This window comes from Anomaloglossus baeobatrachus, chromosome 12, assembly GCF_048569485.1.
Source record: "Anomaloglossus baeobatrachus isolate aAnoBae1 chromosome 12, aAnoBae1.hap1, whole genome shotgun sequence".
Lineage (NCBI taxonomy): Eukaryota > Metazoa > Chordata > Amphibia > Anura > Aromobatidae > Anomaloglossus > Anomaloglossus baeobatrachus.
Window position 1 is genome coordinate 131,162,297 of NC_134364.1, and position 17,857 is coordinate 131,180,153.

Here is a 17,857-nt window from a genome sequence, read left to right on the forward strand (position 1 = left end):
AGCGTCAAGCAATGCATGTGACTGATGCAAAACAACGGAAATGTGAACCTAGCCTGAACCGTTTTCTGTGGTTTAATGATCTGCCTTAAAGGGAACCTGTCACCAGATTTGGGGCCTGTAAGCTGCGGCCACCAGTGGCTCTTATATACAGAAATCTAACATGCTGTATATAAGAGCCCAGGCCGCTGTGTAGAACGCAAAAACACTTTATAATACTCACCTAAGGGGCGGTGCAGACAGGTCAGATGGGTGGTTCCGTGTTTCCGCTCAGGGCAGATCAAAGTGCGCCTGTGCAGGACCGGCGAGTGTGTATGACGTAGGACGTGTCATGCACCCAGGCTTCAGAAGGAGGACGAAGATGGCCGAAAGAGAAGATGCCAGATCCGGAGAACAGAGACACCATCCGACCAGTCTGCACCGCCCCTTATGTGAGTATTATAAAGTGATTATTAAGTTCTACACAGCGGCCTGGGTTCTTATATATAGTATATTAGAATGCTGTGTATAAGAGCCACTGGAGGTGGCCGCAGCTTATAGGCCCCAAATCTGCTGACAGGTTCCCTTTAAGGGTATGAAAATTGAAAGAATGAAAATTTTTAATTCTTCAACATTTTCTGAAAATCTCAGATATTTTCATAATTAAAAGGGTATTCCCATCTCAAAGATCCTATCCCACCATGTAGTAGGTGTAATAATAATATTAGAAATGTAGTTTAGTTAGTTGGCTCAGTGGTTAGCACTGCAGTCTTGTGGTGGCTCAATGGTTAGCACTACAATCTTGTGTTGGCTCAGTGGTTAGCATTTGTCTTGTGGTGGCTCAGTGGTTAGCACTGCAGTCTTGTGGTGGCTCAGTGGTTAGCACTGCGGTCTTGTGGTGGCTCAGTGGTTAGCACTGCAGTCTTGCAGCGCTGGGGTCCTGAGTTCAAATCCCACCAAGGACACCATCTGCAAGGAGTTTGTATGTTCTCCCCGTGTTTGCGTGGGTTTCCTCCCACACTCCAAAGACATACTGATAGGGACTTTAGATTGTGAGCCCCAATGGGGACAGTGTTGTTAATGTATGTAAAGTGCTGTATAAAAATAAAGATTTGATTTAATTTTAGTTCTCCTGATGGAGCCACGTCTCTTACCTCATGTGCAGGGCATTGTAGAAGCTTAGGTGTAAATGGTTAGGACCACTCATAGTGACCATTATTTAGTAGCTTGTGGTCATAACCATAACTAAGCTGCAATGCCCTGCACATGAGGTAAGAGACATGGCTATATCAGGAGAACTATACTAATTGGAGGTATTTGCTAATATTCTTATTATTACACCTTCTAAATCTTGGGATAGGATCGTGGAGATGGAATACCCCTTTAAACATAAAGCATATTAGACTTATATTTACCACTAACATAAACGTTTAAGGCCACAGTGGACAACCCTTGTATATAGTCAGGCCGCTCCCCATATATGCACATCTCATTAACCACACACCTTGTTGTGGAGTTTAAATGGCCAAATCATCTTACCACCACTAACAATATTCATGAAGAATATTCCGACTCCCGTCTATAAATAATAATAATAATACTTTTATTTAGAAAATTATACCAACAGAACAATTCATCATAAATATAAAAATCTAGTATGTGCAGGTGACAGTATAAATAATCTAATTTATAAGAGAGACAAGAAAAGTTGTGGGGACACCAATTCAAGCCCTAAAATTAGAGCAGCACCATAGCACCTGAGCTCAAGTATATAACAAAAAGGTTCAAAGTCTATATATGTGATTTAAGATGTGGGAAACGAAATACCCACAATACCTACAGCAAGTCACTAGGTGGAGCAAGAATAGCATGATATCAGGCATGCCAGGGTGCGCTCAACCCCGACGTACGTTTCAAATTGATCTTCCTTTCTCAGAATTTTCCTGGATTGGAAGACGCATTCTAAAGGTGTTACAGCATACTATGTCAGTTTCAGAATATGGGGCGCTTGTCATGGAGGACTGGCTTTGGCAGGAGGAGGTTAATGTTTTGTCACATACTGACCTTGTTTCTTGATCTGCTTTGTCCAGAGGGAGAATATCTGGGGTCCATTTCTGATCATTTCACCTGCCTCAACATTGAACAACTGGCATCAAGAGTTTTCAAGATTTGTGCCAAGGTTCAAGGTAACGGAGAAAGCGTTTGTACCTTCTATTGACATGATGTCAATACATTTACTGTAAAGAATCCCACTGCACTTCACAAACACACAACCCCAAAATCTATTTGTTTTTTGCATATGTTGTCAAATAAAAAAACTTATGGCTCAATGAAGAACGAAAGGGCAAAAACAAAAATGGGTTTAGCCACCGATTTCCCATATCGATAAACTGGAAGCATTAAAAAACAATGGAGAAGTTTGGAACAATTGTTATATGTTCTATAGTTTTATTATATTAACCTGCATAATATTCTTTTTTCTTTTAGGTGCTGCCTTACTGGGGCAATCCCCATGAGCGGAAAGTAATTAGAAAGTTTTGGGGTCAGGTGAGAACCTGTGCTTTTCCGTCTATTACTTTATTTTGGGAAATCACCATTCATAGTGGCAATGCTGTAGAGCTGCCACTGATTAGCCACCTTTTTAAGTGCATACATCAGCCAAAGGAAAGTCAGTTTTTGGGGTCCCCCCCACAGTGTTAGAGGCTCCTGAGTGTGTGAATGTCATGGGGTCCTTCTCCGATATCACACAATCAACAGAGCAAAAGATGATTGAACAATAAAAAGAACATTTATTCCAAGCAAAATTAGATGGTCCATAAAATAATCCAACACACCGGAGGGTAAAGTAGTCCAGTAATGGGATAAATGTCCCAGGAGGTTAGTCATAATCCTCCATCAGTCCTTTTCCAGGGAAATTGGGATTTCTCACAGTCTCTCTGGGGTGTCAGCTTCTCCCTTAGAGGATCAATCTTATTCCTTCTCCCTCAGAGGATCAATCTTACTCCTTCTTTCTCAGAGGATCAATCTTACTCCTTCTCCCTCAGAGGATTACTCTTACTCCTTCTCCCTCAGAGGATTACTCTTACTCCTTCTCCCTCAGAGGATCAATCTTACTCCTTCTCCCTCAGAGGATCAATCTTACTCCTTCTCCCTCAGAGGATTACTCTTACTCCTTCTCCCTCAGAGGATCAATCTTACTCCTTCTCCCTCAGAGGATTACTCTTACTCCTTCTCCCTCAGAGGATCAATCTTATTCCTTCTCCCTCAGAGGATCAATCTTACTCCTTCTCCCTCAGAGGATCAATCTTACTCCTTCTCCCTCAGAGGATTACTCTTACTCCTTCTCCCTCAGAGGATCAATCTTGCTCCTTCTCCCTCAGAGGATCAATCTTACTCCTTCTCCCTCAGAGGATTACTCTTACTCCTTCTCCCTCAGAGGATTACTCTTACTCCTTCTCCCTCAGAGGATCAATCTTGCTCCTTCTCCCTCAGAGGATCAATCTTACTCCTTCTCCCTCAGAGGATTACTCTTACTCCTTCTCCCTCAGAGGATTACTCTTACTCCTTCTCCCTCAGAGGATTACTCTTACTCCTTCTCCCTCAGAGGATTACTCTTACTCCTTCTCCCTCAGAGGATCAATCTTATTCCTTCTCCCTCAGAGGATCAATCTTACTCCTTCTCCCTCAGAGGATCAATCTTACTCCTTCTCCCTCAGAGGATCAATCTTACTCCTTCTCCCTCAGAGGATCAATCTTATTCCTTCTCCCTCAGAGGATCAATCTTACTCCTTCTCCCTCAGAGGATCAATCTTACTCCTTCTCCCTCAGAGGATCAATCTTACTCCTTCTCCCTCAGAGGATTACTCTTACTCCTTCTCCCTCAGAGGATCAATCTTACTCCTTCTCCCTCAGAGGATCAATCTTACTCCTTCTCCCTCAGAGGATTACTCTTACTCCTTCTCCCTCAGAGGATTACTCTTACTCCTTCTCCCTCAGAGGATCAATCTTACTCCTTCTCCCTCAGAGGATCAATCTTACTCCTTCTCCCTCAGAGGATCAATCTTACTCCTTCTCCCTCAGAGGATCAATCTTACTCCTTCTCCCTCAGAGGATCACTCTTACTCCTTCTCCCTCAGAGGATTACTCTTACTCCTTCTCCCTCAGAGGATCAATCTTACGCCTTCTCCCTCAGAGGATTACTCTTACTCCTTCTCCCTCAGAGGATCAATCTTACTCCTTCTCCCTCAGAGGATTACTCTTACTCCTTCTCCCTCAGAGGATCAATCTTACTCCTTCTCCCTCAGAGGATCAATCTTACTCCTTCTCCCTCAGAGGATTACTCTTACTCCTTCTCCCTCAGAGGATCAATCTTACTCCTTCTCCCTCAGAGGATTACTCTTACTCCTTCTCCCTCAGAGGATTACTCTTACTCCTTCTCCCTCAGAGGATCACTCTTACTCCTTCTCCCTCAGAGGATCACTCTTACTCCTTCTCCCTCAGAGGATCAATCTTACTCCTTCTCCCTCAGAGGATTACTCTTACTCCTTCTCCCTCAGAGGATCACTCTTACTCCTTCTCCCTCAGAGGATTACTCTTACTCCTTCTCCCTCAGAGGATTACTCTTACTCCTTCTCCCTCAGAGGATTACTCTTACTCCTTCTCCCTCAGAGGATTACTCTTACTCCTTCTCCCTCAGAGGATTACTCTTACTCCTTCTCCCTCAGAGGATTACTCTTACTCCTTCTCCCTCAGAGGATCAATCTTACTCCTTCTCCCTCAGAGGATCAATCTTACTCCTTCTCCCTCAGAGGATCACTCTTACTCCTTCTCCCTCAGAGGATCACTCTTACTCCTTCTCCATCAGAGGATCACTCTTACTCCTTCTCCCTCAGAGGATCACTCTTACTCCTTCTCCCTCAGAGGATCACTCTTACTCCTTCTCCCTCAGAGGATCAATCTTACTCCTTCTCCCTCAGAGGATCAATCTTACTCCTTCTCCCTCAGAGGATCACTCTTACTCCTTCTCCCTCAGAGGATCACTCTTACTCCTTCTCCCTCAGAGGATCACTCTTACTCCTTCTCCCTCAGAGGATCACTCTTACTCCTTCTCCCTCAGAGGATCACTCTTACTTCTTCTCCCTCAGAGGATCAATCTTACTCCTTCTCCCTCAGAGGATTACTCTTACTCCTTCTCCCTCAGAGGATCAATCTTACTCCTTCTCCCTCAGAGGATCACTCTTACTCCTTCTCCCTCAGAGGATCACTCTTACTCCTTCTCCCTCAGAGGATCAATCTTACTCCTTCTCCCTCAGAGGATCACTCTTACTCCTTCTCCCTCAGAGGATCACTCTTACTCCTTCTCCCTCAGAGGATTACTCTTACTCCTTCTCCCTCAGAGGATCAATCTTAAGCTGGTGTCACACTAAGCGACAGCGACAACGACGTCGCTGTTACGTCACCATTTTCGGTGACGTAACAGCGACCTTGTAAGTCGCTGTTATGATCGCTGCTTAGCTGTCAAACACAGCAGAAGCAGCGATCATAACGTCGCTGTGCTGCATGTGCAGAGAGCAGGGAGCCGCGCTTAGCGCTGGCTCCTTGCTCTCCTAGGTACAGTACACATCGGGTTAATTAACCCGATGTGTGCTGCAGCTACATGTCACAGTGCAGAGAGCAAGGAGCCGTGCGCACTGCTTAGCGCTGGCTCCTTGCTCTCCTTGCTACAGTACACATCGGGTTAATTACCCGATGCATACTGCAGCCACATGTCACAGTGCAGGAGCCGGCACTGGCAGCAAGAGCGGAGGCTGGTAACCAGCGTAAACATCGGGTAACCAGGGAAAGGTCTTCCCTTGGTTACCCGATGTTTACGCTGGTTACAGCTTACCGCAGCTGCCAGTGCCGGCTCCTGATCGCTTCATTTCATCGCTCTCTCGCTGTCACACACAGCGATGTGTGTGTCACAGCGGGAGAGTGACGACCAAAAAATGAAGCTGGACATTCAGCAACGACCGGCGACCTCACAGCAGGGGCCAGGTCGTTGCTGGATGTCACACACAGCGACAGCGACGGGACGTCGCTGCAACGTCACAGAAAATGGTGACGTAGCAGCGACGTCGTTGTCGTCGTCGTTATGTGTGACACCAGCTTTACTCCTTCTCTCTTGTCTTTCTCAGCCAGAATGAATAATCTCACAGGTAAGCAGAGAGTTAAGGTGAATTCCAGGCCCCCCTTTCCCACAGACTTGGGGACAAAAGCCCGGCAGGGGGTGATTATCCTACAATCCGCACAATGTACACACAAGGAATACACAGAATGGACAGAGCACCTCGCCTAACATACGAACCTACACAAACTTATACACCCCCCCCCATATTCCATATTCCACCATCACAGTGAACATAGGAGTGAGAGATCAATCCAGGAAGAGACAGGAGCAGATTTCCTTCTACACTAATGTGTTCCTTTCCTTTTAGAAAACGCTGTACACGCAGGAGGCCCCCTTCCATGTAGTGATCACTAGTTACCAGCTGGTGGTGCAGGATGTGAAGTACTTCCAGCGGGTGAAGTGGCAGTACATGGTGCTGGACGAAGCCCAGGCCCTGAAGAGCAGCTCCAGGTACCCCGCGTCCTCCACTGTCAGTGCTTCTGCCTCGGCCGTCCATGTTGTTCTCGCGGCTGTAATATCATTCCTGGGGATGAAGCATCAATATTTTCTCTCCTTTTGACCTTTAGTGTTCGGTGGAAGATCCTGCTGCAGTTTCAGTGCCGCAATCGGCTTCTTCTCACGGGCACCCCCATCCAAAATACAATGGCCGAGGTATTACATATAGAATTGGTTTTACAATCTTTAGGATTATGATTAAAGGTTTGTAGCTGGAATTAATAAGGACCTGTCACGTGTGAATTGTGGCCAGTGTTGGCTGCCGTTTTATTCCCACCGTACCCCACAAGTATTCCATTGTTTTCTTGTATATAAATCGGCCATACAGTTAAGGCCTTGTGTCCACGATGCTTTTTTTTCATGCTTCTTTCTTTGCTTTTCTTAATCAATAAAAGCAAAGTAACAGCCTCCCAGCAAAGTCTATGAGAATCCGGACTTGCTGTGCTTCTTGCATTTTTTGTTGCAGCATGTCAATTTTTTCCTGCTTTTTTTCACCAATTTACTTCAATGGAGTCAGAAAAAAACACGGAGGAAAAAACGCATGTGTAATACTCACGTTGCTTTTTCTGTGCGTTTTTATGTGCTTTTTTATGTCACTGGGGTTCCCTGCAGCCATTTCCTCCCTGCAGCCTTTTTTTCCTGCAGCCTTTTTTTTCCTGCAGCCTTTTTTTCCTGCAGCTTTTTTTTCCTGCAGCCTTTTTTTCCTGCAGCTTTTTTTCCTGCAGCCTTTTTTTTTCCTGCAGCCTTTTTTTCCTGCAGCTTTTTTTCCTGCAGCCTTTTTTTTCCCTGCAGCCTTTTTTTTCTTGCAGCCTTTTTTTTCCTACAGCCTTTTCTTTTTCGCTCCTAATTGGGAGACCCAGACAGTGGGTGTATAGCTACTGCCCTCTGGAGGCCGCACAAAGAACTACACTTAAAAGTGTAAGGCCCCTCCCCTTCTGGCTATACACCCTCCCGTAGGAGTACAGATTCCTCAGTTTTAGCTTTGTGCGCAAGGAGGTCAGACACGCACGCATAGCTCCATTGTTTTTAGTCAGCAGCAGCTGCTGACTATGTCGGATGGAAGAAAAGAGGACACATATAGTATCCCCAGCATGCTCCCTTCTCACCCCACTGTATGTCGGAGGTGTTTGTAAGGTTGAGGTACCCATTGCGGGTACGGCGGCAGGAGCCCACATGCTGATTCCTTCCCCATCCCTTTTTACAGGGCTCTGGGTGAAGTGGGATTTACCGGTCTCCAGGCACTGAGACCGTGCTCCATCTACAGCCCCTGGAGAAGATGCTGGATGGAGCGGAGTACATCAGGGACATGGCCCTGCATCCTCAAGGTACTCTGTGCAGGCGCTCACACCGCAGCTTGCTGGGTGTTGTAGTGCGCCGGGGGACATCAGCGCTACGGCGCTTGTGCCAGGCCTCATTCAGCTTCGCTGAAGCAGGCACACTAGTGGGAAACGGTCGCGCCGGCCGCTGGGACTGCGGCGCGGCTGGCACTTGTGGTGCGCCGGGGACTTCAGCGCGGCCCGCGCTTTTACGGCGGCCGCGCTGATAACTCGAGTCCCCGGCTTTTGCGGCCTGCTTCCGTTCGTTCCCGCCCCCGGACCTGCCAGTCAGGAGAGGGGCGGGACGCTGGCCACGTCTACGAACGATCATGCCGGCCGCTGGGACTGCGGCGCGGCTGACACTTGTGGTGCGCCGGGGACTTCAGCGCGGCCCGCGCTTTTACGGCGGCCGCGCTGATAACTCGAGTCCCCGGCTTTTGTGGCCTACTTCCGTTCGTTCCCGCCCCCAGACCTGCCAGTCAGGAGAGGGGCGGGACGCTGGCCAGTGCATCAGCGCTGAGGGCTGGAGTCGTTTTTACATACTCCAGCCCTCACAATCGGCACAGAGGGGACACTGTTCCCGCACTTTTGTTTGGGAACTCCCACGGACCGCCCCTCTCCACAGACGCCGGCAGCCATTCCTGCTGACACGCTGAGCTGCAGAGGGGAGCCGGGGAGACCCAGACAGGGAATCTGCAGCCTCTTACCCGCTATTCAGCGGGCGGTAAGCCCCCTCTTGTGCCAGTATTATTCTTAGTATTTTGTTTATACAAATACTTTGTATTGCATAGCGCTGGGCGCCCTTTGGCTATAGACTCTCTCACATTGCAGAGAGCCAGCAACATGTCGTCCGTAAAACGCAAGGGTGCCAAGGCACAGACATTATATGCTTCCTGCACCGCTTGTGGGACTTTTCTACCAGCAGGCTCCACGGACCCCCATTGTGTGCAGTGCTCGGCCCCTGCGGCGCTTGCACAGTCGGGACCTCTGCTGGACGTGACCCAGAGTGTACCACCTGTGAATGCTGTCCAGGTGACAGGAACTGAGTTTGCAGCTTTTGCTGACAGAATGTCTCTCACTATGTCACAAATTCTGGACACATTGCGAGCTAGGCCTGTACTTCAGGCCACGGACACTGTGCAATCATTGCCCCCTGGTCCCCCTCAGCTCCAAGCTCCGGGACGGGCATACACACCTCAGGGTGAAGACTCTGACTCGGACGATGGCCCCGGGCAGCCTAAGCGGGCTCGCTATGACGGGCCTTCACATTCATCTCAATGGTCAGAATCCCAGCGAGATGAATCTATGGGTGATGAGGCGGACGTAACTGATCAGGATTCTGATCCTGGGACCGCACTCAATCTAGATACACCAGATGGTGACGCCATAGTTAATGATCTTATATTTAACATCAATAAGATGTTAAATATTTCCCCACCAGCTCCTCTTGTGGAGGAGTCAGCTTCGCAGCACGAGAGAATCCATTTCAGATACCCTAAGCGTACTTTAAGCACTTTTCTGGACCACGCTGACTTTAGAGACGCAATCCAGAAACCCCACGCTTATCCTGAAAGGCGTTTTCCTAAACGGCTTAAAGATACACGCTATCCTTTTCCCCCTGAGGTGGTCAAGGGTTGGACCCAGTGTCCAAAAGTGGATCCTCCAATTTCCAGGCTTGCAGCTAGATCCTTGGTTGCAGTTGAAGATGGAGCGGCACTTAAAGATGCCACTGACAGGCAGATGGAGCTCTGGCTGAAATCCATCTATGAAGCGATTGGAGCGTCATTAGCGCCTTCTTTTGCGGCCGTATGGGCACTCCAAGCTATCTCAGCCGGGCTTGCGCGAGTTGACTCCGTCACACGTGCATGTGCCCCGCAGGTAGCACCATTGACCTCGCAAATGGCGGCATTCGCGTCGTACGCGATTAATGCTGTTCTTGACGCTACAAGCCGCACGGCAGTGGCGTCAGCCAACTCCGTTGTTTTGCGTAGGGCCCTGTGGTTGAGACATTGGAAAGCAGATTCTCATTCCAAGAAGTGCTTAACCAATTTGCCTTTTTCTCGTGACCGATTGTTTGGAGAGCGTTTGGATGAAATCATCAAACACTCCAAGGGTAAGGACTCATCCTTACCGCAACACAGACAAAACAAACCCCAACAAAGGAAGGGTCAGTCTGGTTATCGGTCCTTTCGAGGACCGGGCAGGTCCCAATTCGCCTCGTCAAAAAAGACTCAAAAGGACCAGAGACGCTCAGATTCTTGGAGGTCTCAGTCACGCCCAAAAAGGACAGCCGGAGGAACCGTTGCCAAGACGGCGTCCTCCTGACTTGCGGTCTCCGATTCCCACACCCGCGGTCGGTGGGAGGCTTTCCCACTTTGGCGACATCTGGCTGTCACACGTCAAAGACCGTTGGGTGAGGGATATTCTGTCTCACGGGTACAGGATAGAGTTCAGTTCTCGTCCGCCAACTCGTCTCTTCAGAACTTCTCCACCACCAGACCGAGCCGATGCTCTGTTGCAGGCGGTGGCCGCTCTAAAGGCGGAAGGAGTGGTGACCTCCGTCCCGCTTCAGGAACAAGGTCACGGTTTTTACTCCAATCTGTTTGTGGTCCCAAAAAAGGACGGATCGTATCGGCCCGTCCTGGATCTAAAGTTGCTCAACAGACACGTAAAAGTCAGGAGGTTCCGGATGGAATCCCTACGCTCCGTCATAGCCTCAATGTCTCAAGGAGATTTTCTAGCATCAATAGATATCAAGGATGCGTATCTCCACGTGCCGATCGCACCAGAGCATCAGCGTTTCCTACGCTTCGTCATACACGACGAACACCTACAGTTCGTAGCGTTACCTTTCGGTCTGGCAACAGCCCCCCGGGTCTTCACCAAGGTCATGGCAGCAGTAGTAGCTGTTCTGCACTCGCAGGGTCACTCGGTCATCCCGTATCTAGACGACCTGCTTATAAAGGCACCCTCTCAAGAGGCATGCCAACACAGTCTGAAGGTGGCACTAGACACTCTCCAGAGTTTCGGGTGGATTATCAACTTTCCAAAGTCTCATCTAACCCCGACCCAATCTCTGACTTATCTTGGCATGGAGTTTCATACTCTCTCAGCGATAGTGAAGCTTCCACTGGACAAGCAGTGCTCGCTACGGACTGGAGTGCAATCTCTCCTTCAGAGCCAGTCGCACTCACTGAGGCGCCTCATGCATTTCCTAGGAAAGATGGTAGCAGCAATGGAGGCAGTCCCGTTCGCGCAGTTTCATCTGCGCCCTCTACAATGGGACATTCTACGCCAATGGGACGGGAAATCGACGTCCCTCGACAGGACTGTCTCCCTCTCTCAGACTGCCAAGGACTCTCTCCGTTGGTGGCTTCTCCCCACCTCATTGTCACAGGGAAAGTCGTTCCTTCCCCCGTCCTGGGCAGTGGTCACGACGGATGCGAGCCTATCAGGGTGGGGAGCGGTGTATCTCCACCACAGGGCTCAGGGGATGTGGACTCTGGAAGAGTCCACCCTGCAGATCAATGTTCTGGAAATCAGAGCAATCTATCTTGCCCTGCGAGCCTTCCAACAATGGCTGGAAGGCAAGCAGATTCGGATTCAGTCGGACAATTCTACGGCGGTGGCTTACATCAACCACCAAGGGGGAACACGCAGTCGCCAAGCTTTTCAAGAAGTCCAACGGATTTTGACGTGGGTGGAAAGCAGAGCGTCCACCATATCCGCAGTTCACATCCCAGGCGTGGAAAACTGGGAAGCAGACTTTCTCAGTCGCCAGGGCATGGACGCAGGAGAATGGTCACTTCACCCGGACGTGTTTCAGCAGATCTGTTGCCGCTGGGGGACGCCGGACGTCGATCTGATGGCGTCACGGCACAACAACAAGGTCCCAGTTTTCATGGCACGGTCTCACGATCACCGAGCACTGGCGGCAGACGCCTTGGTTCAGGATTGGTCGCAATTCCGACTCCCCTATGTGTTCCCACCTCTAGCATTGTTACCCAGAGTTCTCCGGAAAATCAGGTCCGACTGCCATCGAGCCATACTCGTCGCTCCAGATTGGCCAAGAAGGTCGTGGTACCCGGATCTGTGGCATCTCACGGTAGGCCAACCGTGGACACTACCAGACCGTCCAGATTTGCTGTCTCAAGGGCCGTTTTTCCATCTGAATTCTGCGGCCCTGAACCTGACTGTGTGGCCATTGAGTCCTGGATCCTAGCGGCCTCCGGTTTATCTCAGGAGGTTGTTGCCACAATGAGACAGGCTAGAAAACCATCCTCAGCTAAGATCTATCACAGAACGTGGAAGATATTCTTAGCGTGGTGCTTGGCTCAAGGGTTTTCTCCCTGGCCATTTGCATTGCCAATTTTTCTTTCCTTCCTGCAGTCTGGGTTGGAAAAAGGTTTGTCGCTTAGCTCTCTTAAGGGTCAAGTCTCCGCGCTATCCGTATTCTTTCAGAAGCGCTTGGCACAGCTTTCTAAAGTACGCACGTTTCTCCAAGGAGTTTGTCATATCGTTCCTCCTTACAGACGGCCATTGGAACCCTGGGATCTGAACAAGGTTCTCATTGCTCTCCAGAAACCGCCTTTCGAGCCTTTGAAAGAGGTTCCCCTTTCTCGGCTTTCACAAAAGGTAGTTTTTCTTGTGGCGGTCACGTCTCTTCGAAGAGTGTCCGAGCTAGCGGCGTTATCTTGCAAATCTCCCTTCCTGGTGTTTCACCAAGACAAGGTAGTACTGCGTCCAATTCCAGAGTTTTCTCCCAAGGTGGTTTCTTCCTTTCATCTCAATCAGGATATCACCTTACCATCTTTGTGTCCGCATCCAGTTCACCAATTTGAAAAGGGTTTACATCTGTTGGACCTGGTGAGAGCACTCAGGATTTACATTTCTCGCACGGCGGCTCTACGCCGTTCGGATGCGCTCTTTGTCCTAGTCGCTGGTCAGCATAAGGGATCGCAAGCTTCCAAATCCACCCTGGCGCGGTGGATCAAGGAACCAATTCTTCACACATACCGTTCTGCTGGGCTTCCGATTCCATCTGGACTGAAGGCCCATTCTACCAGAGCCGTGGGTGCGTCCTGGGCATTACGGCATCAGGCTACGGCTCAGCAAGTGTGCCAGGCGGCTACCTGGTCGAGTCTGCACACGTTTACCAAACACTATCAAGTGCATACCTACGCTTCGGCAGATGCCAGCCTAGGTAGACAGGTCCTTCAGGCGGCGGTGGCCCACCTGTAGGAAGAGGCTGTCTGACAGCCCGTTCATGTGGTATCTTTTTACCCACCCAGGGACTGCTTTTGGACGTCCCACTGTCTGGGTCTCCCAATTAGGAGCGAAAAAGAAGAAGGGAATTTTGTTTACTTACCGTAAATTCCTTTTCTTCTAGCTCCAATTGGGAGACCCAGCACCCGCCCTATTTGTTCTTAGGGTTTCGTTTTTTCGGGTGCACATGTTGTTCATGTTGTTTCTTAAGTTCTCCGATCGTGTTATCGGATTGAATTTGTTTTTGAAACTGTTATTGGCTTTCCTCCTTCTTGCTTTGGTACTAAAACTGAGGAATCTGTACTCCTACGGGAGGGTGTATAGCCAGAAGGGGAGGGGCCTTACACTTTTAAGTGTAGTTCTTTGTGCGGCCTCCAGAGGGCAGTAGCTATACACCCACTGTCTGGGTCTCCCAATTGGAGCTAGAAGAAAAGGAATTTACGGTAAGTAAACAAAATTCCCTTCTTTTGTTCCTGCAGCCTTTTTTCCTGCAGCCTTTTTTCCCTGCAGCCTTTTTTCCCTGCAGCCTTTTTTCCCTGCAGCCATTTTTTCCCTGCAGCTTTTTTTCCCTGCAGCCTTTTTTTCCCCTGCAGCCTTTTTTTTTTCTTGCAGCCTTTTTTTCTTGCAGCCTTTTTTTCTTGCAGCCTTTTTTCTTCAGCGCTCTATTGGGAGACCCAGACGATTGGGGTATAGCTACTGCCTCCGGAGGCCACACAAAGCACTACACTAAAAAGTGCAAGGCCCCTCCCCTTCTGGCTATACCCCCCCGTGGTATCACGGGTTCTCCAGTTTTCAAGCTTTGTGCGAAGGAGGTCAGACATCCATGCATAGCTCCACAGATTTTAGTCAGCAGTAGCTGCTGACTATTTCGGATGGAAGAAAAGAGGGCCCATATAGGGCCCCCAGCATGCTCCCTTCTCACCCGTTGATGGTGTTGTAAGGTTGAGGTACCTATTGCTGGTACGGAGGCTGGAGCCCACATGCTGCTTTCCTTCCACATCCCCCTGGGGGGCTCTGAGGAAGTGGGATCCTGCCGGCCTCAAAGCTCTGACGCCGGGCTCCATCCACAGACCCATTTGAACCTGCTGGATACGGAGCTGGAGTACCGTTCAGGGACATGGCCCTGCACCATTACAGGTACTCTGTGTCCCCGTACACACAGGCACAGCACACTCCAGACTTGCTGGGTGTGCTAGTGCGCCGGGGACAGTAAAGGGTTACAGTCACTGCAGCTTTGCTGAGTGACTTTGTGTATTGGGAACTACCGCGCCGGACGCTCCGGGAGCGGCGGCGCGGCTGGGACTTGTAGTTCGCCGGGGACTGGGCGCCGACCGCGCTTTTACGGCGGCGGCGCTTATAAATCCAGTCCCCGGCTTCTGCGGCCTAGTGCCGCTTCGTTCCCGCCCCCTCCCTGTCACTCAGGGAAGGGGACAGACGCTGAGCAATCAGCAGCGCCGAGGGCTGGAGCCTTATTTACATGCTCCAGCCCTCTCACTGCACACTGTCGGACGCCGGATTCCCGCTCTGACTTGGGGCACGCCCACGGCCCGCCCCTCCTCACACGAGCTGGGGAAGACGCCGGCAGCCATTACTGCAGTCCGAGCTCGGACTTTCGGCAACCAGGCAGGACGGTGGCGACCATACACCCGCTTATAGGCGGGCGGTAAGCGGCACACATAGTGCTGACCCCAATATATACTGCAGTGTGTACATGTGTATTTTAACTGCATAGGTCGCTATATGCCCGCTTGGAGAGCGACACATCAGCAGCAGGAAAGCAGGTGTGCTAAGGCACAGGCTTTCTATGCTGCTTGTATTGCACGTACTGAAGTGTTCATTTGTGTTTATGCTTGTATGCTATACACTGCACTGTACAGTCGCTAGTCTTAGCTATATTCTCCTGGAATGGCTAGACTACAGCAGCAGAAAACCAAGGGTGCTGGGGCACAGGTTTTTTTCTATGCTGCTTGTATTGCATGGGCTGCAGTGTGCATTTGTACTTGTGCTTGTATGCTATACATCGCACTGTATGGTCACTCTTCTGGGCTATATTCCCCTAGATGACTAGTCTACAGCAGCAGAAGAGCAGAGGTGCCAGGGCACAGGCTTCTATGCTGCTTGTATTGCTTGTGCTGCAGTGTTCATTTGTACTTTATGCTTGTATGCTATACATTGCACTGTACGGTCACCAATCTTGGCTATATACTTCTAGATGGCTAGTCGGCAGCGGCAAAAAAGCAACACAGATTTTCAGTGCTGTTTTTACTACATGGGATGCTGTTCATGACACCGTCCCATTGTGTGCATGCTCCTCTGTAGCACTTCGTCTGCCGGGGTCTCTAGCACTTCGTCTGCCGGGGTCTCTACTAGTCGTGGCCAAAGAAACCACCTGTCATCCCTGTCCAAGGACAGGGACGGAGTTGCAGTTTCGACAGATATATTGTCATAAGATAGAGACTTGCAGTCCAGACAGGCCATGGGCAATCTTCCTGACCAACCTCATTTGGAACGGGGGGGTCCCAGGAGGACTCTCTGTATGATAAGGCAGCTCTCCAGGACTTTGATCCTGACATCGCTATCAGTCCGGATACACCGGATGGTAACGCCATACGGAATGATCCTATAGCGTCCATCAATGGAAGGTTGGATCTTTCTCCCTCAGCTCCCCCAGTGGAGGAGTCAGCTTCACAGCAGGAGAAGTCCCTTTTCAGTATCTCAAACGGATATTGAGTATTTTTCTGGCCACGCTGACTTCAGAGAAGCAGTCCAGAAACACCACGCTTACCAGATAAGCGTCTTCTCCAAACGTTTTTAAGATACACGTTATCCCTTTTCCCCTGACGTGGTCAAGCGCTGGACCCAGGGTCCAAAGGTGGATTCTCCAATCTCCAGGCTTGCGTCTAGAGCCATAGTTGCACTGGAGATGGGGCTTCACTTAAAGATGCCATTCACAGACAGATGGACTCTGGTTGAAATCTGTCTAGGAGGCTATCGGCGTGTCGGTTGCTCCGGCATTCACAGCCGTATAGGCAACCTAACCTTTTCAGCTGTTCTTGCGCAGCTGGCCTTGAGCACATGTACATCTGTACCGCAGAGGCGTCCGTAACTCCGCAATGTCTGCACTGCGACTTACCCTATTAATGCTGTCCCAAAAGTACAGTCGAGGTTTCGGTCCTTCCCAAGCTCGGGCAGGTCCCAATTGTCCTCGTGCAAAAGGGCTACAAAACCTCAGACGGGCTCAGATTCCGGCCGGGCTCAATCACGCCCAAGGAAGGCAGCCGGAGGAACCGCTACCAAGGCGGTCTCCTCATGACTCTCAGCTCTCTCTCTCTCTCCGCATCCGCGGTTGATGGCAGACTCCCCCGCCTTTGGCGACATTTAGCTGCCACAGGTCACAGACCGGTGGGTGACGGACATTGTGCTCACGTGCACAGGACAGTGTTCTGTTCTCGTCCTCCGACTCCATTCTTCAGAACGGCCCCACCTCCCCACCGAGCAGATGCCCTGCTGCAGGCGGTGGACGCTCTAAGAGCAGAAGGAGTGGTGATCCCTGTCCCCCCTCAGGAACGAGGGCGAGGGTTTGTACTCCAATCTCTTTGTGGCTCCAAAAAAGGACGGCTCCTTCCGTCCTGTTCTGGACCTAAAACTGCTCAATAAGCATGCGAACGCCAGGCGGTTCCGGATGGAATCCCTCCGATCCGTCATTACCTCAATGTCTCGAGGAGACTTCCTTGCCTCAACAGACATCAAAGATGCCTATCTCCACGTGCCAATTGCTACGGAGCACCAACGTTTTCTACGTTTTGTGATAGGAGACGACCATCTTCAGTTCGTAGCTCTGCCATTTGGTCTGGCGACAGCCCCACGGGTGTTCACCAAGGTCATGGCAGCAGTGGTAGCAGTCTTGCACTCTCAGGGACACCCGGTGATCCCTTACTTGGACGATCTACTCGTCAAAGCACCCTCCCTCGAGGCATGACAACGCAGCCTGAATGTTACGCTGGAGACTCTCCAGACTTTCGGGTGGATCATCAATTTGGCAAGGTCAAATCGGTCACCGACTCAATCACTAACGTATCTCGGCATGGAGTTCACACTCTATCAGCGATAGTGAAGCTTCCGCTGAACAAGCAGCGTTCACTGCAAACAGAGGTGCAGTCTCTCCTTCAAGGCCAGTCGCACCCCTTAAGGCGCCTCATGCACTTCCTAGGGAAGATGGTGGCAGCCATGTAGGCAGTTCCCTTTGCGCAGTTTCATCTGCGCCAACTGCAAGGGGACATTCTCCGCCAATGGGACGGGCAGTCAACCTCCCTGGACAGGAAAGTCTCCCTTTCCCAGACGGCCAAGGACTCTCGGCAATGGTGGCTTATTCCCACCTCATTGTCACAGTGAAGATCCTTCCTACCCCCATCCTGGGCAGTGGTCACGACAGATACGAGTCTGTCAGGGTGGGGAGCAGTTTGTCTCCGCCACAGGGCTCAGGGGACGTGGACTCAGCAGGAGTCCACCCTTCAGATCAATGTTCTGGAAATCGGGGCAGGGTATCTTACCCTACTAGCTTTCCAGCAGTGGCTAGAAAGAGAGCAGATCCGAATCCAGTCGGACAACTCCACAGCGGTGGCATACATCAACCACC

General features: G+C 50.3%; 1 protein-coding gene across 1 annotated transcript in view; it reads left to right on the forward strand.

Moving 5' to 3' along the window:
* The window catches only part of INO80 (INO80 complex ATPase subunit), a 322,016-nt gene that overhangs the window by 92,173 nt on the left and 211,986 nt on the right, over nucleotides 1-17,857 (forward strand). Inside the window, exons 14-17 of the mRNA XM_075331242.1 lie at nucleotides 2,067-2,162; nucleotides 2,464-2,523; nucleotides 6,453-6,595; nucleotides 6,712-6,796. Coding sequence (XP_075187357.1) covers nucleotides 2,067-2,162; nucleotides 2,464-2,523; nucleotides 6,453-6,595; nucleotides 6,712-6,796 — 384 coding nt within the window. The remainder of the gene's footprint in view (nucleotides 1-2,066; nucleotides 2,163-2,463; nucleotides 2,524-6,452; nucleotides 6,596-6,711; nucleotides 6,797-17,857) is intronic.